At 52.1% G+C, this 25,866-nt stretch overlaps 1 protein-coding gene across 1 annotated transcript; it reads right to left on the reverse strand.

Annotated features, from left to right (window-relative positions):
* Positions 1–23,034: 23,034 nt before the first annotated feature.
* On the reverse strand, positions 23,035–25,410 carry LOC135977140 (uncharacterized). Its single transcript, XM_065576392.1, has 2 exons — positions 24,495–25,410; positions 23,035–23,671 (listed from the first exon to the last, which is right to left on the reverse strand). Exons 1-2 carry the CDS (start codon positions 25,030–25,032, stop codon positions 23,169–23,171), a joined length of 1,041 nt encoding a protein of 346 aa, XP_065432464.1. The 5' UTR covers positions 25,033–25,410; the 3' UTR covers positions 23,035–23,168.
* Between the last annotated feature and the right edge of the window lie 456 nt (positions 25,411–25,866).

The following is a 25,866-nucleotide window of genomic DNA, read 5'->3' on the forward strand; positions in this document are numbered from 1 at the left end:
ACTTTGGTTTAGGTAGAGCCCATCCTTCCTGTATAGGCTCCCCTCATTCCAGAAGTTTCCCCAGTTCCTAATGAATGTAAACCCCTCCTCTCTACCCCATCGTCTCATCCACACATTGAGACGCTGAAGCTCTGCCTGCCTACCTGGCTCTGCGCGTGGAACTGGGAGCATTTCTGAGAATGCCACCATAGAGGTCCTGGATTTCAGTCTCTTCCCTAGCAGCCTAAATTTGGCAGCACATGGAGCTAGGAGCTGAAGGTCGCCGCTTCCCAGGAGCGGGGTAGGGAACCTGCTCCAGCCCTGCCAACCCTCCCGCCCCCCGAGCACCCACAGCACCCCCTGGGCTGCGCCCCCCCTGGTGCTCCCCCAGGCCACGCCTTCCGAGTACCTATGGCGCCCCATGGGCTGTTCCCCCAGCATCCGCGGCACCCCCCTGGGCCGACCCCCTGAGCCACTCCCCTCCCCAAAGTTTTAGTCAGGGGTATATAGAAAAAGTCATGGACAGGTCACGGGCCGTGAATTTTTGTTTACTGCCCGTGACCTGTCCATGACCTTTACTAAAAATACCTGTGACTGAAATGTAGCCTTAGTCATGATTCAATCAGACTAGTGGGCTGGGAAGGGTAAGAACTCAAGTGGCCCCATCAGCACAGTCTGGCTTTACAAGCAGTGACTGAGTCCATGAAATATAAACAGAGCTTAACCAATGCAGTGACATCTGCCTGAGTCTGCAGAGAGCCTGCAGCAGTGATTCTGGGTGGGCTGAACAGCCTCCCCCCTCATTAATCTCATTCAATCAGCTCTCAAGGCCTCAGTCTGAATCTTCGAAGCAATGAACAGATCAAGCCCCAGACTGAATTTTGATCTATTGACAGCCAGGACAGCTGTGGTCCTCTGGGACGGTGCAGATCACAGCGTCCAGGAGAGCTGGGGACCCAGCATTCCCAGTCAGGGGGTCTGGCTCTGGGACGCACTCCCAGAGGAGATCAGCTGAATCCACTGTCTGACCAGCACAAGGACACACTGCTAGCCCTTCCTCTTTGACACAGCCCTTTCTACCATCCCACAAATGTCCCTCCGACACTGACACCCCCAACCATCCCCTCCCTCCAAAAACAAACTGAAAAACTAAAACAAACCTACCAAATTCCAGCCCCCCTGAGCGGAGATTTTATACCCTCAAAAAGGAAGGAAAGCCAGCAGCCCTGATGTCCGTTAGGGACTTCACTCTTGCCCATTGATTTTAAGTGGCAGCGCTATAGCGATGGGTGGCAGTGTGTGCCAGCCAGCCAGCCAAGCAGATAGAAGGGCACAGATGGGGGCAAACAGATGCCCTGCAGGGAGCAGTTCAGAAGGTGTTGGAATGCAGTCCCCCGACGGGGTGAGGTGTTTGCAGCGGAGCAGCAGTAGGGTGGAAGCTCATTCCAGCTCATCGGGCTGGGAGCCAGGGCCTTTGTGTTTAACCAGAGGCTCTTCAAGAAACAGCTGGAGGGACAGGCTCTCCCATTGTCCCGGTCCATATGGGTCCTTCTGACATATAAATTGCACTCATGGGCGGATGGCGCCATCACGTCCCTCGGGGGACACGCTGCGGCAGTTGTACCTTTTCTCTGCGCTTGAATGAAGGTGTGTGGCGAGCGGCAGCCGGAAATGTCACTGTATGTGGGGCCTGGAGCGGCGGTGGCTGAACGCTCCTCTCACCCAGACATCGGCTGTGATGCAGGTGGGCTACGCTCCGTGGTGGGGAGAGGGGCTAGGCTGGCTGATACCCTGGTGTCCGATACCCAGCTCCCAGAAAGAGGCAGCCACTGAGCGAGCTTCCCCCAGAGGCACCTCCAGCCTGTCTGGGCCTGGGGGCTGAGAGACGACTCCAGTGTCCATGCCCCCTCGAGTCTGTCACAAAACGAGGCTGAAGGAGCCAGCACAAGAATTGTTCAGCTCCTCTGTTGGTTTCAGAGCAGGATGTAAACCAGAGAGAAAAACCAGGGGAGGGAATTTGTCACCGGGACATCTCTTCCCAGCTTGGTCTCTTGAGAGGATTCCAGGGCTCCCTGTTCCATCTCAGCAGGATGCAGAGGCATCACAGCAACAGCATTGCTAGGGGTGTTTCGGTGCTTCCATCCAGCGCCGAAGCAAGGGCAAAAGGTGGAGAAGGATGGTCCTGTGATCAAGGCTGTGGCCTGGGACCCAGAAGAGTTGGATTCCGTTCCTGGCTCTGCTAGAGGCTCCCTGTGTGGCCTCGGTCAAGTCACCTAATTGCTCCATGCCTCAGTTTCCCCAGGAATTAAAATGGGGTGCTAAACCTTGCTTTCTCTGTTTAGAGTGTGAGCTCTTTCGGAAGGACTCTATATGAGAGCAGTAATGAATGGGGGGGCTGATGGTGAAGTTATACAAATAATGGCTTGTTAAGAGCAAGCTAGTCAGGAACTGCTGTTCCCTCAGCTCATCCTCCAGGAACAAGGGGACACAAAGTGAAAGGCAGCACATGAAAAACTGATAAAAGGAAAAATCTTTTCACATAACCCATATTAACCTGTGGAACTCCCTGCCATGGGATTCCATTGAGGCCCAGAGTTTATCAGGATTCCCAAAAGGCCTGGACATTTATACAAATAATGAGATTATCCAGAGTATAATCACAGCCAGGGTTAAGAAGTAGCAGGAGTTTGGGAAGGGCTAGAAATCCTCCTGTGTCAGAACAACAGGGGGAGCAGGAAAGCATTTTCCTTGGAGGCAGTTTATCCCAGAGCTGACAGTTCAGGAGTTTTTGCACCTTCCTCTGAAGCAGCTGGGGCTGGCCCATCAGAGACGGGATACCGGGCTAGATGGGCCCTGGTCTGAATGGGTTTGACAGTTCATAACCTTGAGCACCATAGTCCAGAGCAGAGCAGATCCAGGAGGCCCAGTGTCTCTACTCTGGCAGTGGCCAGTTACTGCCTGCTTCACAGGAAGGTGCAAGAAACCTCCTAGCAGAGAAGGGGAGGGAGGGGCAGAGTTTCTTCCCATGGCCCACTCCCCTCAACTCATGTCAGTCTCATGCCCTGGAGTGGGAGAGTTTGTAACCTCCGATCTTGTCACGTGGCTGTTCTCATTCTCCATATAAACATCCAGTCCTTTTTTAGAGTGCAGCTGAATGCCTGGCCTCCATGCTGTCTCAGAGCGGGTAGTTCTGCAGGTTAGTTATGCATCATGTGACCCTCTGATCAGCTGTAAATGTGTTGCCTTTTGGTTTTGTTCAATGTCCATGAGAAAGAGGGATTGGGAGCACCTGACTTCTCTGCACCCCATATTCTCCTGCTCCCCCTTCCTCCTGGCTTCCTTTCTAAACTAAACACCCCCAACCTTGTCAACCTCGCCTGACCTCTAATCCCCTTCACGGTTTGCTCTATACTTTGGAGATGGGGTGGGCAGAACACCCTATTCCAGTAACATCTGCAGTATTATATCCCAGCTCACTGTAAAATCTGTTTGTTCGACCACCCGCTGTGGCGCACCGAGCTCGTAGAGTCAGAGATTCCAAGGCCAGAAGGGCCCACTGTGACCTCCTGCAAAACGCAGCCCGTGGCCCTGCCCCCAAAAGAATCCCCAGAGCAGAGCTTTAAGAAAAACATCCAATTTTGATTGAAAAATGGTCACTGCTGGAGAACGCACCACGACCCTGGTAAATCGTTCCAGTGGTTAATTACTCTCACCATTACAAATGTACACCTTATTTCCAGGCTGAATTTGCCTAGCTTCAACTTCCAGCCACTGGATCGTGTTAGACCTTTCTCTGCTAGACTGCAGAGCCTATTATTAAATACTGTTCCCCACTTAGGCACCTATAGGCACCTCTTTGTTAAGCTAAATAGATTGAGCTCCTGGAGTCTCTCACTATAAGGCAGGTTTTCTTTAATCATTCTTGCGGCTCTTCTCTGAACCTTCCAATTGATCAACCCCCTCCATGAATTGTGGGCACCAGAACCGGACACAGGATTCCAGCAGCAGTGGCACCAATGCCACAGACAGAGGTAAAATAGCCTCTCTGCTCCTACTTGAGATTCCCCTGTTTATTGCATCCCAGGATGGCATTTGTTCTTTTGGCCACAGAGTGTTGCACTGGGAGCTCGTGTTCAGCTGATTATCCAGCACCACCAACCTTAGCCTAGTCTAAGTTCATCGACCCTGGGCTTGTCTCAGTGTAATGATATTGGTTAAAAATCCTCTCCCAACATTTTCCCACCTGTGAAATGGGGGCGGTGATCCTACCTCCTGTGTAACGTGCGAGTGAGTTATGGATGAAAAGCACTTGGCAGGAGCAGGGGTTGTTATTATTCTTCATGTGAACTGACACCGCTGTATCGGTACAAAGGCTGTGTGCTGCACAGGCTGTTATTCACACTAGCAGCTGCCTTCTGAATCCTAACAAAATGCCTAAGGCTAACATTGCTGAGGTAATGAGTGATCTGGGGGGACCTGATGGGATTTCCAGGGCAGGAGCTCAGCACTGGCTGCTTGTCAGCCCCTTCAAGGGTATCTCAGGTTGGGCTCCCACAGACAGAGCCTCCCCCCAGGGCCGGCTCCAGGCACCAGCCTAGCAAGCAGGTGCCTGGGGCGGCCAATGAAGAGGGGGGCGGCATGTCCGGCCCTTTTGGCGGCAATTCGGCGGTGGGGCCGTCACTCCCTTTGGGAGCAAAGGACCTGCCGCTGAATTGCTGCCGTAGAATGAAGCAGCGGTAGAGTTGCCGCCGCAATCGCGGCTTTTTTTTTTTTTTTTTTGCGCTGCTTGGGGCGGCAAAAATGCTAGAGCCGGCCCTGCTTCCCCCCAACCCTCCCAATCACTCATCACTTTGACAGACCTGGCCCGAGGCACTGAAATACTGGAATTCTCTCCCCACCACAAGCCTTGCCCAGACACTGACCAGACCTCTCTCTTCAGCTTCCTGTCAAACTCCAGATTCCTTAGTGAGGTCTGAACCATTAGACGGCATTAGACAGCAGCATCTTTGGGGTAGACCCGCCCTTGCCCTGGATCTTCTGCTCCCATTGACCCCAGGGCATAGTGTTTTCTAATTTGGGAGCTGGGGTGATTTCAGAAATCTGTCTTCCTCCTCTTCTACCTTTGCTCCCCTCACTATGGGGTCAGCTCTTTGAGGCCTTCTTCTCCATTCCTGTATGTCTTGAAGCAATTCCTCGGAAACTCTGCAGCTGCATGACAATCATCCATCTAGTTTTGGGTCTTCCAACCCTTCTCTTACCATTCACTTCTTCTGAAGAAGAGCTCTTTGTAAGCTCGAAAGCTGGTCTCTCTCACCAACAGAAGTTGGTCCAATAAAGCTATTACCTCAGCCACCTTGTCTCTCTAACGACCACTTCTAAGTTTAATGGCCTGTTTCCTATATATTTGTCCACTCTTCTTTTCACATGCCCAATTTCAGATTTCAGAAAGCTGTGCCACAGAGATCTGGTGGATACAGGAACTCCTCACTTAAAGTCATCCTGGTTAACGTTGTTTCAATGTTAAGTTGCCGACCAATTAGGGAATATGCTCATTTAAAGTTGTGAAATGCTCCCTTCTAGTCATTTGGCAGCCGCCTGTTTTGTCCACTGCTTGCAGGAATAGCAGCCTGTTGCAGCTAGCTGGTGGGTGGTTGGAACCAGGGTGGACCAGCAGCCCCCGCATCAGCTCCCCATTCCCCTAAGTTCCCTGTGCAGCAGCTGTCCCTCCTCCCACTGCCATGTGCTGCTCCTGCCCTCTGCCTTGGAGCTGCTCCCAGAGACTCCTGCTTGCTGTATGGGGGGAGGGGGAAAGAAGGGGGCTAATGTCAGGGTGTTTCCCCCTCTGCCCTGCTCCTGCACCCCGCTTACCCCATCTTCCATAGAGCAGGGGGGACACACAACGGAGGGAGCTTCTAAGGCAGTAGCTGCGGTCTCAGGTCTCAGCAAGCTGATTTAATTAACAAGGCAGTGTACTTAAGCCTGAGGTCAGCTACTTAAAGGGGAAATGCGCATGTTTTCTCGCACACACCGGGTGTGTGTCTCTGTCTCTGTTTGCCCTCCCTCCTTTACTGCTGCCTTGTAGAGTGTGAGAGTTAACCCTTGAGGGCTCAGTCAATTGCTAGTTCATTTAGCAGTAAGGCATTCCCTGGGAAATATCCCACCCTCTGACTCCTCCACCTCAACCAAGCTTCACAATCATCATCACTGTGTACCAGTATTAAATTGTTTGTTTAAACCTTATACTGTGTGTGTGTGTAACACCCTCATTTACATTAATTCTTATGGAGAAATTGGATTAGTTTAACATCGTTCTGCTTAAAGTCGCATTTTTCAGGAACATAACTACAAAGTTAAGTGAGGAGTTCCTGTATTAGGAAGGGTTGACATTGCTGGATCATGGAAAGCCTCTGACTCCATGTTTATCCACCAGACCTGCACCCCCAACTCAGGGACTGTGGAGAATGGGAAGTACTTAACTTTAATGACTGTACTTTGACTGGACAATAGGTATGCTAAAGGGGTTTGCTTATGCAGGGAAAAGATACTTCCTCCTCTGTCTGAAAGGAGGGGGGAAGTGGAAAGTTACAAAAACCAGGGCAAAAACACAGGTTACCACCACGAAAAGGGGAGGGGAGATTTTTAGTAATATTTTTATGAATCCTATGAGTGCTTCAGTTTCCCCTGTACTTTGCATTGGGACTGAACTGCTTAAATCTGCTCTTGGGGGTAGAACAGGAGACCTGGGAGTTTGTCTCAGGTTGCTGTCTGGGGGGAATAAATGAGTCATTAAAGGACAGGCCCAGGCGGACCCATATCAATGGAAAACCTGAGAGAACAATGGAAACCCCAATGTCCAGAACAATCACACCTGGCAAACAGCAGCCAAGAAGATTCCCCCTCCTTCTCTGGGCAGGAAAGCGCAGCAAAGGCCCCAGCTCCGTAACAAAGGGAACGGTGTCAGGTGGCTGGGTTAAGAGCTGCCCGTTGGAGACACCCAGGGCTCTCACCTCACTGACCAAGGGGCAGAGACAGTGCAGCTTGACTGGGGGATGGTGCTGGCTTGGCCAGATGGAGGACTATGCTTTAACCTTTATTACTCTCTGGTAACTTGAGGACTCCCGATGCTAGGTTCCAGGTGACTAATAAACCCTGCTCTGTATTGAAAAGACCACCAGAGGTCCCTGCAAATCTTCGCTGTGGTACGTTGCTCCCTGAGGGGTGTCTAAGTCTCTAATCAGGAGTCCATCTCAGTTCGACTCATGGGGTGAAGCAGGCAGGCTGAAGACCAGAGGCTCAGTCTTGGAGGTGGTGAGGCCACGTGGCCTACCCTGAAGGAGGAGTGGGGCCCCTTGGGGATGGGCACACAGAATGGGGCTCCCAAGGGACTGTTTCGCATCTGGGCGATAGCACAGACCCTGTGGAGCTGCGACAGGGGAGACACACAGGGAGGCTGGGCAGGAGGAAGAAGGGGGCCGACTGGCCACGGTCATCCTGCCCAAGGGAAGATGCTCCATGTTGCAGAACACAAGCCATGCACTGGAGCAGAATTATGGCTGGGTCCAAAGGACGCTGGCCCAGCCCAAAGAATGTCCTGGAGGGGGAGGAAACCCAGGCAGGGAAATGTATGCAGGGTTTATTATTTTTTCTAGAGTTGGGTATTTTTCATGTGATTAAGTAAAGAGCAATAATGTGTCAGGTGTCTGTGCATCATGCCTGGGTGTTCTGCACTACAGCTGCCCTGCAGCCCCTTGAGGGGGTGAAGCAGAAGGCTCATACCCTCGGTGGGATTCTGGGAGAGGGGGCCTTTAAGCTACTAGGGTACGCTGTGGGTCAGCGCTGGTCCTGGGGGCCTACAGCAGGCGGGCTGAAGAGTCAGTGCCCAGGAAATGTGCCAGAGAGGCCAAGGGAGGAGTCAGGGCTGGAGTCTGCTTAGAGCACATGGGGATCTAGTGCCTGGAGCTCCTCACAGCAATCTGGTGAGCCGCCAGCAGGGGGAGCCCCACCAGAGCTGCGACATTAGCATTTCACACCCACAATGCACGGATTGAAATGTGCAAAGTCCGTGATATTTTTCTTAACGCCCCAGCTCCTGGCGTCCTACGATCTCAGGACATTTATGCCAATCTCATGATTTTGTGGGGGGGTAGGAGGGGCAGTCATGATATTTCACTATTGGGGGCTGCCAGTTGACTGCCCAGGACAATAGTGAATCAGGCCCTTACGCACACTGTGCGAGGAAAAGCTGAGGGATGGATTGAAGTTAGCAGAGTTAGCTCAGGTGTGAGTATGGCCTTTAAAGGGAGCCAGAGTTTAAACAGATTGAAGGTGGCAGAGCTATGCAAAGGCAGGACATGGCATAGCCTCAGACACGGGGAGTGAGCTCAGACTTGGAGCCTGCGCTATTTGACAGCATCCCCCACAAACATTATGGTCTCAGGGCTTTATAGGAACAACACAGGCTAAGTGTGAGCAACTGAACTCTCCAGAGAAGCAGCCAAGACTTGCAGCCAACGCATCAGTAACGCAGTGAGCTCCGCTCTGGGAGACCTGCTCCCCTGCCAGCTGGAACAAAGGTTAATGGATTCGCATAAAACAACATGCATCACCTGGACTTTCTGACAGGTTCAGTTTGACTTGACATGCCTCTGCCAAGACAGGGAACAGCAGGGATCCGGGTAGGGCAGGCTCAGCATCTGTCAGCACACGCAGCGGGTGCTAGGCATAGGGAAAGAGAACAGGAGACGCTGCTCAGCCTCTGGAGCAGGAGTGGGGCAGAGTCTGGTGAATGGAGCTGGTGCATGGTGTGTCACACAAGAGCAAACCTCTAGGGAAGGGCTGCACACCAAGCTGGATGAACAAGCATCTCAAACAGGTGATTAAGAGAAAGCAGAAAGCCTACAAGGATTGGAAGATGGGAAGGATCAACAAGGAAAGCTACCTCTGGGGGGGTCAGAAAGTGCAGGGGAGAAGTGAGACCTGCCAAAAGGCAAGCAGAGCTGGACCTTGCAAAAGAAATTAGCCAAATAAATAAAAAGAAAACAAGGAAAGAAGTGGAGCTGCTAAGCACTGAGGATGGGGTGGAGATTAAAGATAACCTAGGCATAACCCAAGGCCTAAACGAATGCTTTGCCTCCTATTTTAATAAGGGTAATGAGGAGCTTAGGGGCAGTGGCAAGGTGGCTGATGGGAACGACAATATGGAAATAGAAATTACCACATCTGAGGTGGGAGTCAAACTTAAACAGCTTAATGGAACTAAATCGAGGGGCCCAGATAATCTCCATCCAAGAATATTAAAAAAACTGGCACATGAAATTGCAAGCCCAGTAGCAAGGATTTTTAATGAATCTGTAACCTTATGACTGGAGAATTGCTAATATAGTTCCTATTTTTAAGGAAGGGGGAAAAAGTGATCTGGGAAACTACAAGCCTTTTACTTTGACCTCAGTTGTATGTAAGGTCTTAGAACAAATTTTGAAAGAGGAAGTTAAGGACATAGAGGTAAATGGGATAAAATACCGCACAGTTTTACAAAAGGTAGATCGCGCCAGACCAACCTGATCTCCTTTTTTGAGAAGAGAACTGATTTTTTTAGACAAAGGAAATGCAGTAGATTTAATCTACCTGGATTTCAGTAAGGCATTTGATACAGTTCCACATGGCAAATTAGTAGTTAAATTGGAGAAGACGGGGTTAATATGAGAATTGAAAGGTGGATAAGGAACTGGTGAAAGGGGAGTCTACAGTGGGTCATACTGAAAGATGAACTGTCAGGCTGGAGGGAGGTTACTAGTGGACTTCCTCAGTCAGTCTTATTTAACATTTTTATTAATGACCTTGGCACAAAAAGTGGGTGTGCACTAATAAAATGTGCGGGTTAACAAAGCTGGTAGGTATTGCCAATATGGAGGAGGACTGGAATATCACACAAGAAGATCTGGATGACCTTGAAAACTGAAGTAATAGAAATGGGATGAAATTGAATAGTGCAAAGTGCAAGGTCCTGCATTTGGGGACTAACAAGAAGTTTTGCTGTAAGCTGGGGATGTATCAGTTGGAAGTGACAGACAAGGAGAAAGACCTGGGTGCTTTGGTTGATCACAGGATGACCGTGAGCTGCCAATGTGATGAGGCCGTGAAAAAGGCTAATGCAGTCCTAGGATGCATCAGGTGAGGTATTTCCAGTAGAGACAGGGACGTGTTAGTACCATTATACAAGGCACTGGTGAGACCTCATCTGGAATACTGTGTGCAGTTCTGGTCTCCCATGTTTAAGAAAGATGAATTCAAACTGGAACAGGAGCAGAGAAGGGCTACAAGGATGATTTGAGGAATGGAAAATCTACCTTGTGAAGGAGTCTCAAAGAGCTTGGCTTGTTCAGCCTAATCAAACGATGGCTGAGGGGAGATATTGCTCTTTATAAATACATCAGAGGGATAAATACCAGGGAGGGAGAGGAGTTGTTCAAGTGCCAATGGCTATAAATTGGCCATCAACAAGTTTAGGTTTGAAATTAAATGAAGGTTTCTAACCAGCAGAAGAGGGAAGTTCTGGAACAGCCTCCCAAGGGGAGCCGTGGGGGCAAAAAACAGAACTGGCTTCAAGACTGAGCTTGAAAAGTTTCTGGAGGGGATGGGATGATGGGACTGCCTATGATGGCATGTAGCTGATCTGGGACTGCTAGCAGCAAATATCCCCAGTGGCCAGTGATGGGGAGGGCTCTGAGTTACTATGGAGAATTCTTTCTCAGGTGTTTGGCTGGTGGGTCTTGCCTATGTCTAACCAATCACCAGATTTGGGGTTGGGAAGGAATTTCCCCCCACGTCAGATTGGCAGAGACCCTGGAGGGTTTTCACTTTCCTCTGCAGCATGGGGCTTGGATCACTTGTTGGTTGAACTAGAGTAAATGGTGGATTCTCTGTAACTTGAAGGCTTTACATCCTGATTTGAGGATGTCAGTAACTCAGCCAGAGGTTCAGGGTCCATTACAGGAGTGGGAGGGTGAGGTTCTATGACCTGCAATGTGCAGGAGGTCAGACTAGATATTCACGATGGTCCCTTCTGACCTTAAAGCTTATGAGCCTATGAGAAGCCTGATTAGCTGGCTACGCCGCTTTCTGGCTCAGATGTGGCAAAGCCAGCCTTGCTCTGTGCTGGGGGCAGGTACTCAACTCTATAGAGAGCAGCTCCATGTATTATCATTATTTATTATGTGTGTTGTAACAGCACTGAGCAGCCCCAGCCATGGCCTAGGACCCATGATGCCAGATGCTGTACAAATACGGAAGGAAAAGATGGTCCCAGCCCAAAGAGCTACCTACCTAAGCGGTGTCATGTCCATGACATGCAGTGAGAGCTGTTATAACATCTAGTCCCTGACCTTCCTAGCAGCCCTAATTCAGGCAAAATTCCTGTTGAAGTTAATGGGAGTTTTGACAGTGTAAGGACTGCAGGGTCAGGTTGTATGCTGCGTACATAGAACTGGCCCTGAAATGCAGTCACCTCTTGTGTGGAATCATTGAACTGGAAGGGACCTTAAGAGGTCATCTAATGCAGTAGCTGTTTAACACACAAGTTAAACAATGCCGTGATGAGCCCTGCAGAAATGCTGAGATAGGAGAAGTGTAGTAGTGAGATCAGGGCAGGATCTGCAGAAGGATCCAGGTTAAACCACAGAGGAATGTAGGGAGGCAGAACACACTCACCCAGATGGGGATTTGACCCGTTGGGTTCTCACCCTTAGTTTGAAGTCTCATCTTAAAGATGGTAACTCCAGCAACAGGGGGTGCCGGCTCTGAACTGATCCACCTACTGAGCACAGCCAGCCCTGCTCACTGTTGCTTACAGGTCTCCTATCTCTGTTTAGCTTGTGAGCGCTGCTATGATCACTTCATCTGACAGAATGTCCTTTGCAACAGCTCAGAACTGAATGGAAGGACCATTTTCCCTTCTTTCTAACAGAAAATCAATAACAATTACCAAGACGGCATCCCCAGCTTTCTCAGCAAAACCGTCAGTTGCACATTTCTACTTCAGTGGCGGACATGGGGAATCTGCCCCAAGAAGAATCAGCTCAGCACTACAGCTGGCTGAAAAATCACATCAGGTTTCTCTGAGTGTTTTGCAAGCAGTTTCGGTGACTCAGAATGGGCCAGTTTTTTGTTTTGATTTTGTGTTTTCTTCAGACTATTGTTTGAATCCAGAAATGTTAAGGGAGGTTTCCGAACACTGTCACTTTCAAAATACTACAGCTCCAAATTCGGAAATAAAACATTTTTGTAAAAAATCAACATTTGGACAAAATTGGCAATGGGTGAAAAATGGAAACTAAAAGCTGAAAAATTAGGAAAAAAGGGGGAAAAGTTTAAAAAGAAAAATTTCAAAATGTTCAGAAAATCAACTTTTTTTTGCACAATGTCCTTTTTTTTGAAAAGCAATAAAACATTGTCCAAAAATGTCTATGAACAGAAAAATGTCAACATCCCCTCCTCAAATAAAAAAGAAAATCTGAATTCACTTTGGCCAAATTCTTACATCTTTAATGATATTCTGCCAACCTCAAATTCCTTTCAGCTAATGGTAGTATTTGGCTTCACTTTGTGTCCTAAACTTGCTCCTGAGGTCACTGAACGATGGCACGCCAGTGCACAGCACAGCACGAAGGAGGGTCTGGCATTTAAAGTGCAGGGTGCTTTGGGATCTCCTAGGGGACCAGCCCTATGAAGAGCTCAGTAGGGACAGATGTCTCTGTTGCGCCCCTCTCTGGGCTGCAGCGGCGCTGGTAGCACAAAGTCTCTCTCGTGCCTCCTTAGCCAGGGATGGCTTTGGCTGGTTCCCCTCTAATTGGAGCAGCAGGAGCACAGCCCTTTGAAGTCAGAGTTTCCTCTTTTCAAGCAGTTTTTGTTTGTGACATCTTGTCTTTGTGTAAAATAAAAGATAAGACAAAGCAGGCAGGAGGGGAGCAGCATTCAGCGGGAAGACTGACAGTCCTACAGAGCTGGGGAACGTTGCTTACTGCTGACAAGAAGAGAGGATGCATTGAAAGATTTGGTGGTAAAGAACGTTCATTCGTTCATTTGTTCTTTTTGTCCTCTATGAGAATTTCTTTTACATTCCCGTCTTCTCCTCTGAAATGAGGCCCAGTGCTGCTCAGCTGAACAGTGAGATGGGGAGGGGGGAACAGGCAGTTTGTGTGGCTTCTGAGACACAGCCTCGGCTTTCATTCTGCACACATCATGCATGGCATGCTCCATACCTGGCTGATTGGAATGGAGATAGCAGAGCAGATTCCCCGTGACCAGCTCAGAGAATGACTCACCAGAGGCCGGGGGCACACAGTGAAATGGTAGCTTGCCACTTCAAAGTCAAAGTTCCAATCCCTCCCCCTACATCTTCCCTCAAGCAGAATCGGCCTGATTCTCGCTGTCACACTGCTGAACAGGTGTCCGTTGACCTGACAATACCAGCAGACAGCAACCTTTCCCCTCTTTGGCAGCATGTGGTTACCTGGTTACACGCGTGACTGTTCCACTTAGAGATGCGATTTGTGTCTCAGAAACAGGAGACTCAGGGTTCCAGATAAATCTGAGGCCGGTACAGATCTCTGCAGCTGCCCGAAGCTAAGACAAGGAGCAGGGGACTGTCAGCTCAAGGTGAGTCATCTGCAGGGCTCAGGGAGGAACCGGACAGCAGCGAGCCACTGGCTAGATACAGGCTAGACATTGGATGAGGCTAGACACAGGATGAGGCTTTCTTTCCACCTTCTGCTGAAGCATCAGGCATCAGCCACTGCTGGAGGCTGGGTTCTGGACTAGAGGGACCAGTGGTCTGCTCCGAGGTGGCAGGAGGCAAGATGCCTTAGTGGGTGGCCCAATGGTCTGACCCAACATGGTTGGGCACCTGGACAGCACAGTGATTTAGTACCTCATAAATATTCTGGGCAGAATCGATGGTGGATCAGAGGCGCATCTCAGCCCCTCTCTCAGGTGCTCAGTCTGGGCAGCAGAAACCCACAACCTCGCACCCAGGACCTGGTGATAGAGGAAGTGGATTTCCCAGCATTCTGTTTCCTAGTGTGAGGGGCTGATCCTGGCCTGTCCCCCTCCCCCTCCCCCACCAGCTCCAGCATCTGGTCATTTTCTGGCCGGAGATTTTCCATTCCTGCCAGCACAGCAGAGCCACGAATGCCTCAGCCTCTCAAACAATCGCAACAGAAGCTTTTCTCTTAACCTTTTAATGTGTCATTTTGGAGCATCACCTGTTACCTTCAGATGCCACCAAAATCCCAGCGCCCTTGTCAAGAACAGCTTAAGTCAAGCAGCCACAAGTGGTTGGGTGTCAAGATAAGGGCCCTTCTCCCAGAAGGATTCCAGCATGTTTTACAAATAGAAATACTCACAGCACCAGCAAACTACAGCCAGCTCTAGGGGGCAGCACAGCAGAGCACCAGAGCACTGCCCAGCAGTGGGTGAAAGGAAGCTCCGGGTATCAGAGCATCCCCTGGCCTAGCTAGTCTCAAATGTCCTGTGGGACCTTTAACAGATCCACGCTGCAGAGAAGACAGGACTTCAGCTCGACATCTCATACGAATGCCTCCTTCCAGAGAAAACTGCCTGGACTCAGTTTATCTACCGCCCCTTCGTCCCTAGTGCGCTGGGCAGGTGAGGTCTTTCAAAGCTGAGCAGAGATGGGTCAGCCATCCCCGCCCAACAGCAGGGTTCATTGCAGTGGCAGTAGCTGGGTTTACGCAGCACAGAAACGCCCTAGCACAACTGGTACCAAATGGCTCTGTCTTGCTCCCGGCAGGTCAGAGCCCAGGCAAACCAGCAGGGGGCAGTAGGGAGAGGCGCATCCCCTGGTTCTGGTGCAGCCCCATGCCGCATAGAGGACTCTAAGCCAGTGCCTGCCACCAACACTGGTTAAAAAACAAGGGCCCTTAGCTGGAGTCACCTGGCAGCTGGTGTGGCACCAAATGAGGCTTTGGCCCAAAGTGTTTATTTTTAATCTCCTAGAGCTGCCACCTGAGACTTGGGACCGTCCTGCTGGGAGCTGCACAGACACCAAAGCCCAGGGAAAGACATACACCCCACATTGAAAGGAAGAGCCCCTAGTGGGAGGTAGCCGGTGCCCTGAGGAGCTCAGGCTCTGAACAGCCACAGGCTGGGGGAGAGGAGGGAACCTCATCCCCATTTCACAGATGGGGACTGAGGCCCAGAGCCATTGAATAGCTTGGCCAAGGCCACACAGCAGGACAGAGGCAGACCCAAGCATTGAACTCAGGTGTCCTGAGTCCCAGGCCCAGGCCATAACCACACTGCCTTCTCCACGGCACTTTGTCATGGAGCTTCCCCTGGGGAGATGACTGTGTCAGCTCTGAGCTATGCAGGGCACTGGGCTGAAGGGACCCCTTGGTCAGAGTTGGTCTGCTCCTTGACTGGGGCAGGGGCTGAGGCTGGGTGGCTCTAAGGCACCATTTTGGAGCAGCTGGGGACCTGCCTGGCCCTTGGTGTCAGTCAGAGCAGCCTCAGGGCTGCTCTAAATGATGCTCTGCTGCCTAGGGCCCCTGGGAAGCAGTTGACAGCAGTGCTATGCCCTCTTCCCACCACAGCATGTCCCCTCTGCCCAGGGCTGGTGCACAGGCAGGGAAGGCCCTGGCACAGCAGGGATTCCTACCTATTCCACCTATTTAAGCTGCTGGAGCAGCACAAGGGGCCAGATCCTGAGGCCAGGATTTTTTTAATCAGCTCTAGTTCAGAGCAAGATGCCAGGTGAGGGGCTCAGCCCAGAGCCCTCCCTCTTGGCTATTGCAGCTGCAACACAGAGGGGCCTTGCCTGTTACTGCAGAGTGATGGACTGGGGATGCTGCTTGAGTTGGGCTTGGGGTGGGGAGTGGATCTCCACGCTCCTCCAGCTCTGCTCAGAGCCTGATGGGGAAGCAAATCTCACTCGCAGCGCGGACGACAGATCCTAGAGGCTGAGTGCTTGGTTCACCATTGCCGTGCAGCCAATGGCACTAGTGAACCCCCAAACCCATTCTCGTGCAGCAGCCTTGGTCGGGCGTGCAAATAAACATGTGAGGTGCAGAGCAGTGTGATTCCACAGCCGCCCAGGGCTCGCTATCTGCACCCCATGACCCTGTTGGGACCTTCTAGCCACTGCTCAAGGAACAGCCTCATGCAGCCTTCCTCCCCATTGCCTCCTCCTCCATGGAGCACTAAAGAGCTCTTTGTGCTGGGGCTCGTCATCGGCATGCACCAGAATGAAAGGTGAGAACCTCGTTACTAGTCTAGATTGATGCACACTTCTATTTTCGAGCTCATCAATCATGCTATTAAATAATAATGAGATTCCAGTGCTCCCTGCTGTTGGAGAGGCTTTGTCTGGCAGCACGTTCATTACCCAGATTAGCTCCCACTCTTCCTGCAAGAAATCTGCCCGACAAATAAGTTCCGTCGGAGCCGCTTCGAGGCCCTGTAATCCTCCCCCGTCACAAATCAGATTGTGCGGCCAGACGTGGTGCATGCTGGCCTGGCCTGTGGGACCTCAGACGGGCTTGCAGTGGGTCTGCCCTGCCTGTGTGCACTGACTGAACCCGAAGGAAGCAGGTGCCTGGGGCGCCAATAGAAAGGGGCGGCACTCCGTACGTTACTGGGGCGGCACGTTCCGGTCTGCGGCGGCAATTCGGCAGCAGGTCCTTCGGTCCCTCTCTTCTTCTTCGGCGGCACTTCGGTGGCAGCTCAATCGGCTTTTTCTTTTTTCTCTTCCCCCCCCCTCCTCCCCCGCCAGCATGGCTGCCTGGCACCACAGGCTACAGAGGTCTTAGAGATTTGAAGGGGCCACACAAAGAAAACAGCCAGGCAGAAAAGCCATGGAGCTAAATTCACACTGTGGGCAGAAGCATGGAGGAGAGGCCAGAGATGGTTAAAAATGCTGCCACATCAGGGGGCTTGGCCTGTTCTCCCTCTTCTCTGCCATAAATTCAGTGTCTCCTAGGGCTTCCCAGGGTAGGACTCGGATCCATGTCCCACAGCGCTCAAGAAAAGCAGCTGGGAGAAGCCAATGCGCAGCAGGAGCTGGGGAAAAGGACCAGAATGCAGCATAAGCCATAAGCCACAATGGAAATTTCATTTGCCTGACAGGTAACGGGGAGCCGTGACGGGTATCTTCGAACTAGAAGGATGCTGCCCCACACTGGGCACCATTGGTGTGGGATGGTACTAAGAGCTTGGAGGTTTCTGACCTACCCCCACCCAGAGCCTCTGCCCCAGGTGTTGCCGCAGGGGTGGGAGTTTTACGTTGGGGTTGCCCCATCGTGTCGAAGCCAAGCCCAGAGCTAACAGCACCGTTTTCACAATCCCTGCTGAAACGCATATGCTCTGCAGCTCCACCGGGGAGGTTTCTCAGCTGCGCACAGGAGGCAGTGTTTCCTAGTGGATAGGCCAGGGGTTCAACAGACCTGGGCTCTAGGCCTGACTGTACACTGGTTTGATGCTTGACCCTGGGCAAATCACTTCCCTGCCCTGTGCCTCAGTTTCCCCATCTGTAAAAAGGGGATAACGCTATTGACCTGCTTCATAAAGCAGCCCTAGAGCTGCTGATGAACAGTGCTCTATAAGGGCTGCTGTAATATATGTAAAAACAGCCATACTGGGTCAGGCCAAAAGTCCATCTAGCCCAGTATCCTGTCTTCCGACAGTGGCCAATGCCAGGTGCCCCAGAGGGAATGAACAGAACAGGCAATCACCAAGTGATCCATCCCGTGTCGCCCATTCCCAGCTTCTGGCCTATCACTCCCTGATAACAGAAAACCCCTTCCCCAAATAAACCAAACAGACCACAATCCCCTGGGAAAAGCAAGCAGCTAGCTAAGGGGAGCTCAGGGCAGGCTGCTGGCTTCAATTCCCCGCTGCCATGTGGCTATTCGCACCAGGGTGAAGTGATGCAGTAGAGATTTACACCGCCTCTCACTCTGCCCTGGGGGTGCTGCTGTGAGCGTCCCCATCAGATTGGAGACCCCCAGCACTGCACCTCCCGCAAACAGCAGCTCCTGGCATAACTGTGAGCTCGGAAGGCACCGTGCACACCTACGACGTTACATAAGTGCTTATTAATAATACTCGGAGGCTGCAGATTCTCCTGCACGTGGCTTCGCAGAGGGGAGCTGATGCCTCTTGCCCTCCAACACGATGCCCCTGCAGCCTCACCAGCCTTAAGGAGACTGGAGGTAACAAACAGGTGTAGCAGCGCCGGGAGGGTCAGTGCCTGCACGTTGCTTTGAAGACGCAAGCACTGAGTATAGGGATTAATGACAACATTTTATTCCCCAAGTTCTGCCTCTTGCGACAAACCCATGTGCAAGTCGGTGTGACTGTGCTGCAGCCGCTCACAGCTCCATGGCAGCACGGGGCTTAGAAACCAGATCCTCCTGAGCCCAGGCCCCTGCCTCCTCAGCTAAAGAACATCCATCAGTTGTTAGCAGTGCAGGGGCTATGACACACAGCTAAACCGTGCTAATACTGCCCAGTAGTTGGGGTTGGGAACCCAAGGGATACCAGCTGGGTCATGACATAAAACAATTCAGCAAAACTTTCTACTCGGGATCCCTGCTGGCTCCCTGCACGCACTGACTGCAGGGGTAATCCCGTACAGGGCCAGGGGCAGGATCAGCACCTGGGGTGGTTAGAATCAAGGGGGCCCAACAGGAGACAGCTGAAAGGGGCCTGATCCTTGGGGGTGCGGTGGGGGAGTTCTCAGCACTCGCTGCAATCAGGCCCCTTTGGGGTGTCTCAAGTCAGGCTCCCAAACTCCCTTCTCCTTTGGAAGACCTTGGCTTTTGTGTTGAGCAAACTCCAGATGTCTCCCCGTGCGAGCTCAGCTCCAGCCCGGGGGATCTTCCCCTTTTTAAGTGCAAAGCCAGAGGCACCAGCCCACCGCTTCAAATTCCAGAGCGCAGGCTACAAAGGAGCAGTGGAGGGAGGAAGAAGCCGGCTGTCCAGCTCCCTCTGAGTCTAACACCCCTGCCCCTTCTAGGGGGTCCCCCCCAGCCCCTCCGCCTCCACAGGAGCACCCCAGCTCCGTAAGCAAAGGGGCAGGGGGAACTCATCAGGCTTGGACATTGGGGTTCTCAGCCCACTCTGGGGAGCGACTCCCGGTGGCTGAGTGCGTGGGCCCCACATTCTGCGCCACGCAGGTTAGGTCAACGTTTGGAGCTGGGTGCGTGAGGCCCGGCTTGGGGAGACACTACACATGCTAGCTCTCATTTGGCCAGCGCGCTGACATAGCCACAGTACCACAGGCACCAGCTTGGACTAGTCACCCAAGTACATCCCCACGGGGTCCGGATGGGTTTGTGCCCCTCCCGCCACGCGCTGCTGTCCTCTGTTTGCAGCGCTGGAGCTGAACTAGCAGGAGCACATCTCCTCCAGCCAAGAGCCCAGCCCCAGCGCCGCCTGCAGATGTACTTCAGCCACGCCAGAGCAAACGAGGTGCTTTTTTTCCTGCTTCCCAACCCCCGGGTGGGACCCTGCTCCTGCTGGCTTGGGCCGTATGCCTGGGGACAAAGGGGCTGCAGGCCAAGCCCTGCCCATAGGCTTCTGCTGCTTTGCACAGGGGCAATCAGGTGGGATTTCATAGGGTATGTCTACACTACAAAATTAGTTCGAATTTATAGAAGCCGGTTTTATTGAAATCGGTTGTATACAGCCAATTGTGTGTGTCCCCACATAAAATGCTCTAGGTGCTCTAGTCGGCGGACCGCGTCCACAGTACGAGGCTAGCGTCGACTTCCGGAGCATTGCACTATGGGTAGCTATCCCACAGCTATCCCACAGTTCCCACAGTCTCCGCCGCCCCTTGGAATTCTGGATTGAGATCCCAATGCCCGGATGATGCAAAACAGTGTCGCGGGCGGTTCTGGGTACATGTCGTCAGGCCCCTCCCCCCCCCGTCACAGCAACGGCAGACAATAGATTCGCGCCTGTTTACCTGGGTTACCTGTGCAGACAACATACCACGGCAAGCATGGAGCCCGCTCAGCTCAGCTGAGCTCACCGTCACCATATGTCCTCTGGGTGCCGGCAGACGTGGGACTGCATTGCTACACAGCAGCAGCTGCTAACTGCCTTTTGGTGGTAGACGGTGCAGTAGACTGGTAGCCTTCATCGGCGATCTGGGTGCTGGCAGCCGTGGGGCTTGCCTTTTGGCAGTAGATGGTGTATTACGACTGTTAACCGTCCTATTACAAGTTGGGTCATCGCACATTAGCAGAGTCTTCCCCGAGCAGCCGATCGTGCAATAGGCCTGAAGACCATTGTCATACACTAACTGCCAAGCGCCCAGTATTTGCTGCCAAGCACCCAGAAAGATGCCGAGGGCTATCAGTCACGCTGCACCGTCGTCTTAAGATGTAAAGAATAGATTTGCTCTGTATTCATTTGCTTCCCCCTCCCTCCGTCAAATCAACGGCCTGCTAAACCCAGGGTTTTCAGTTTAATCTTTGGGGGGACCATTCTGTGTGACAGTTGTTTGTGTTTCTCCCTGATGCACAGCCACCGTTCTTGATTTTAATTCCCTGTACCTGTATGCCATGTCGTCACTCGGCCCGCCCTCCCTCCTTCCCCTAGTCCGTCAGATACTACTTTCGCGCCTTTTCTTTGAATTCTGGGTTGAGATCCCAATGCCCGGATGATGCAAAACAGTGTCGCGGGCGGTTCTGGGTACATGTCGTCAGGCCCCTCCCCCCTCGTCACAGCAACAACAGACAATAGATTCGCGCCTTTTTACCTGGGTTACCTGTGCAGACAACATACCACGGCAAGCATGGATCCCGCTCAGCTCAGCTGAGCTCACCGTTACCATATGTCCTCTGGGTGCCGGCAGACGTGGGACTGCATTGCTACACAGCAGCAGCTGCTAACTGCCTTTTGGTGGTAGACGGTGTAGCATGAGTGATAGCCGTGGGGCTGGCAGCCGTAGGGCTGCATTGCACCAGCCCCTTGCCCTTTGGTAGGCGATGGTATATTATGACTGGTATCCATCGTCGTCGTACTGGAGTGGCTGTCAATCATGGCCACCTGGGCAGACATGCTACTGTTTTGATGATGATGGCTACCAGTCGTAGTATACTATTTTCTGCCAATTGCCCAATATTGTCTGCTAAGCACCCAGAAGAGGCCGAGGGCGATGCTGGGTGCTGGCGGACGTGGGGCTGGCAGACGTGGGGCTGCATTGCTACACAGCAGCAGCCCCTTGCAGACGATGGTATATTATGATTGGTATCCGTCATCATCATACTGGAGAGGCTATCACTCATGCTGCACCGTCGGCTGCCAGCTTAAGATGTAAAAAATAGATTTGTTCTGTATTCATTTGCTTCCCCTTCCTTCGTGAAATCAACGGCCTGCTAAGCCCAGGGTTTTCAGTTTAATCTTTGGGGGGACCATTCTGTGTGACAGTTGTTTGTGTTTCTCCCTGATGCACAGCCACCTTTCTTGATTTTAATTCCCTGTTCCTGTACCTGTACGCCATGTCGTCACTCGGCCATCCCTCCCTCCCACCCTCCCTCCTTCTCCTGGTCCATCAGATACTACTTTTGCGCCTTTTTTCTGACCAGGCGCCATAGCTAGCACTGGGATCATGGAGCCCGCTCAGATCACCGCGGCAATTATGAGCACTATGAACACCACGCGCATTGTCCTGGAGTATATGCAGAGCCAGGACATGCCAAGGCGAAACCCGGACCACCCGAGGAGGCGATTGCAGCGCGGCGAAGAGAGTGATGAGGAAATTGACATGGACATAGACCTCTCACAAGGCACAGGCCCCAGCAATGTGGAAATCATGGTGTCACTGGGGCAGGTTCATGCCGTGGAATGCCGATTCTGGGCCCGGGAAACAAGCACAGACTGGTGGGACCGCATCGTGCTGCAGGTATGGGACGATTCCCAGTGGCTGCGAAACTTTCGCATGCGTAAGGGCACTTTCATGGAACTTTGTGACTTGCTTTCCCCTGCCCTGAAACGCCAGGATACCAAGATGAGAGCAGCCCTCACAGTTGAGAAGCGAGTGGCGATAGCCCTGTGGAAGCTTGCAACGCCAGACAGCTACCGGTCAGTCGGGAATCAATTTGGAGTGGGCAAATCTACGGTGGGGGCTGCTGTGATCCAATTTGCCAGGGCAATGAAAGACCTGGTGATATCAAGGGTAGTGACTCTGGGCAACGTGCAGTCAATAGTGGATGGTTTTGCTGAAATGGGATTCCCAAACTGTGGCGGGGCCATAGACGGAACCCATATCCCTATCTTGTCACCGGAGCACCAAGCCACCGACTACGTAAACCGCAAGGGGTACTTTTCAATGCTGCTGCAAGCCCTGGTGGATCACAAGGGACGTTTCACCAACATCAACGTGGGATGGCCGGGAAAGGTACATGATGCTCGCGTCTTCAGGAACTCTGCTCTGTTTCGAAAGCTGGAGGAAGGGACTTTCTTCCCGGACCAGAAAGTAACCGTTGGGGATGTTGAAATGCCTATCGTGATCCTTGGGGACCCAGCCTACCCCTTAATGCCATGGCTCATGAAGCCGTACACAGGCAGCCTGGACAGGAGTCAGGACCTGTTCAACTACAGGCTGAGCAAGTGCCGAATGGTGGTGGAATGTGCATTTGGACGTTTAAAAGCGCGCTGGCGCAGCTTACTGACTCGCTCAGACCTCAGCGAAAAGAATATCCCCATTGTTATTGCTGCTTGCTGTGCGCTCCACAATATCTGTGAGAGTAAGGGGGAGACCTTTATGGCGGGGTGGGAGGTTGAGGCAACTCGCCTGGCCGCTGATTACGTGCAGCCAGACACCAGGGCGGTTAGAGGAGCACAGCAGGGCGCGGTGCGCATCAGAGAAGCTTTGAAAATGAGTTTTGTGACTGGCCAGGCTACTGTGTGAAACTTCTGTTTGTTTCTCCTTGATGAACCCTCCAACCCCCCCCCCCCGACCCGGTTCACTCTACTTCCCTGTAAACCAACCACCCCACCCCACCCTCCCCTCCCCTCCCGCTTGCAGAGGCAATAAAGTCATTGTTTTTTCACATTCATGCATTCTTTATTAGTTCCTCACAGAAGTAGGGGGATAATTGCCAAGGTAGCCTGGGATGGGTGGGGGAGGAGGGATGGAAAAGGACACACTGCATTTTAAAACTTTAACTCTTATTGAAGGCCAGCCTTCTGATGCTTGGGCGATCATCTAGGGTGGAGTGACTGGGTGGACGGAGGCCCCCCCACCGTGTTCTTGGGCGTCTTGGTGAGGAGGCTATGGAACTTGGGGAGGAGGGCTGTTGGTTACACAGGGGCTGTAGCGGCGGTCTCTGCTCCTGCTGCCTTTCCTGCAGCTCAACCATATGCTCGAGCATATCAGTTTGATGCTCCAGCAGACGGAGCATTGACTCTTGCCGTCTGTCTGCAAGCTGACGCCACCTATCGTCTTCAGCCCGCCACTTGCTCTTTTCATCCCGCCATTCAGCCCGCCACCTCTCCTCTCGTTCATATTGTGCTTTTCTCATCTTCGACATTGACTGCCTCCACGCATTCTGCTGTGCTCTATCAGCGTGGGAGGACATCTGCAGCTCCGTGAACATATCGTCCCTCGTCCTACGTTTTCTCTTTCTAATGTTCACTAGCCTCTGCGAAGGAGAAACATTTGCAGCTGGTGGAGGAGAAGGGAGAGGTAGTTAAAAAAGACACATTTTAGAGAACAATGGGTACACTCTTTCATTACAAGGTCGCATATTTCGGCTTGCAGGCAGCCATGGTAGGCCACAGTGTTTTGGCTTTTTTAACCTTCTTAACATGCGGGAAAGGTTGCAAACAGCAGCGCATTTCCCATATCAAGGATGAATTGGGTTGTCCATTTAAAATGGGTTTTCAATGTAAAAGGAGGGGCTGCGGTTTCCCGGTTAACATGCGGCACAAACACAAGTAAACCACCCCCCCCCACACACACACACGATTCTCTGGGATGATCACTTCACCCCTCCCCTCCACCGCGTGGTTAACAGCGGGGAACATTTCTGTTCAGAAGAGCACGAACGGGCGCCTCTGAATGTCCCCTTAATAAAATCACCCCATTTCAACCAGGTGACCGTGAATGATATCACTCTCCTGAGGATAACAAAGAGAGATAAGGAATGGATATTGTCTGCATGCCAGCAAACACCGGGACCATACGCTGCCATGCTTTGTTATGCAATGATTCCAGACTACGTGCTACTGGCCTGGCGTGGTAAAGTGTCCTACCATGGCGGACGGGATAAGGCAGCCCTCCCCAGAAACCTTTTGCAAACGCTTTGGGAGTACATAAAGGAGAGCTTTCTGGAGATGTCCCTGGAGGATTTCCGCTCCATCCCCATACACGTTAACAGACTTTTCCAGTAGATGTACTGGCCGCGATTGCCAGGGCAAATTAATCATTAAACATGCTTGCTTTTTGTGTGTGTAATGTTTACAAATATTTACAAAGGTACACTCACCAGAGGTCTCCTGTGTGCCCTGAGGGTCTTGGGTGAGTTCGGGGGTTACTGGTTCCAGGTCCAGGGTCACAAACATATCCTGGCTGTTGGGGAAACCGGTTTCTCCGCTTCCTTGCTGCTGTGAGCTACCTACAGTACCTCCATCCTCATCTTCCTCGTTCCCCGAACCGTCTTCCCTGTGTGTTTCTCCAGTGAGAGAGTCATAGCACACGGTTGGGGTAGTGGTGGCTGCACCCCCTAGGATCGCATGCAGCTCCGCGTAGTAGCGGCAAGTTTGCGGCTCTGCCCCGGACCTTCCGTTTGCTTCTCTGGCTTTGTGGTAAGCTTGCCGTAGCTCCTTAATTTTCACGCGGCACTGCTGTGTGTCCCTGTTATGGCCTCGGTCCATCATGGCTTTGGAGATCTTTTCTAATACTTTTCCATTTCTTTTACTGCTACGGAGTTCACCTAGCACTGCTTCATCTCCCCATATGGCGAGCAGATCCCGTACCTCCCGTTCGGTCCATGCTGGAGCTCTTTTGCGATCCTGGGACTCCATCACGGTTACCTGTGCTGATGAGCTCTGCGTGGTCACCTGTGCTCTCCACGCTGAGCAAACAGGAAATGAAATTCAAACATTCGCGGGTCTTTTCCTGTCTACCTGGTCAGTGCATCTGAGTTGAGAGTGCTGTCCAGAGCGGTCACAATGAAGCACTGTGGGATAGCTCCCGGAGGCCAATAACGTCGAATTCTGTCCACACTACCCCAATTCCGACCCGCAAAGGCCGGTTTTATTGCTAATCCCCTCGTCGGAGGTGGTGTAAAGAAACCGGTTTAAAGGACCCTTTAAGTCGAAAGAAAGGGCTTCGTCGTGTGGACGTGTCCAGGCTTAATTCGATTTAACGCTGCTAAAGTCGACCTAAACCCGTAGTGTAGACCAGGCCATACACACTCCTGTCAGGATGCACAAGAGCCATCTCCCTCTCCCAGTGCTGGGCTGACTCCTGCAAGCTGGAGAGGAAGGGAAAGCAGCGAGGGCTGGTTTGCTGCTGGCACCAGCAGCTCCGACTCCGAGTGCCCCAGGAGCAGACCTGCATAGGTGCTGGAACTAGGGGTGCTCCTGCACCCCCTGGCTTGAAGTGGTTTCCATTATAACCAGGGTCTACAGTTTGGTTCAGTGGCTGTCAGCCCCCGCACTATACACATTGTTCTAGCCCCCCTGCAGACCTGTGGGTGAGAAGGTGTTGAGTTCACACAGTCGGGCCAGAGTCGCACACTCATGAGCATGGCCTCCCTCCTCTCCCTCCAGCTCCAGGAGCTCTCCCTTCATAAGCCAAAAGAAAGGGGGCTAGGTCATGTGTCCTGGAGTGGGGCACAGAGCCACCCCTCTGCA

This window comes from Chrysemys picta, chromosome 22 (assembly GCF_011386835.1).
Source record: "Chrysemys picta bellii isolate R12L10 chromosome 22, ASM1138683v2, whole genome shotgun sequence".
Lineage (NCBI taxonomy): Eukaryota > Metazoa > Chordata > Testudines > Emydidae > Chrysemys > Chrysemys picta.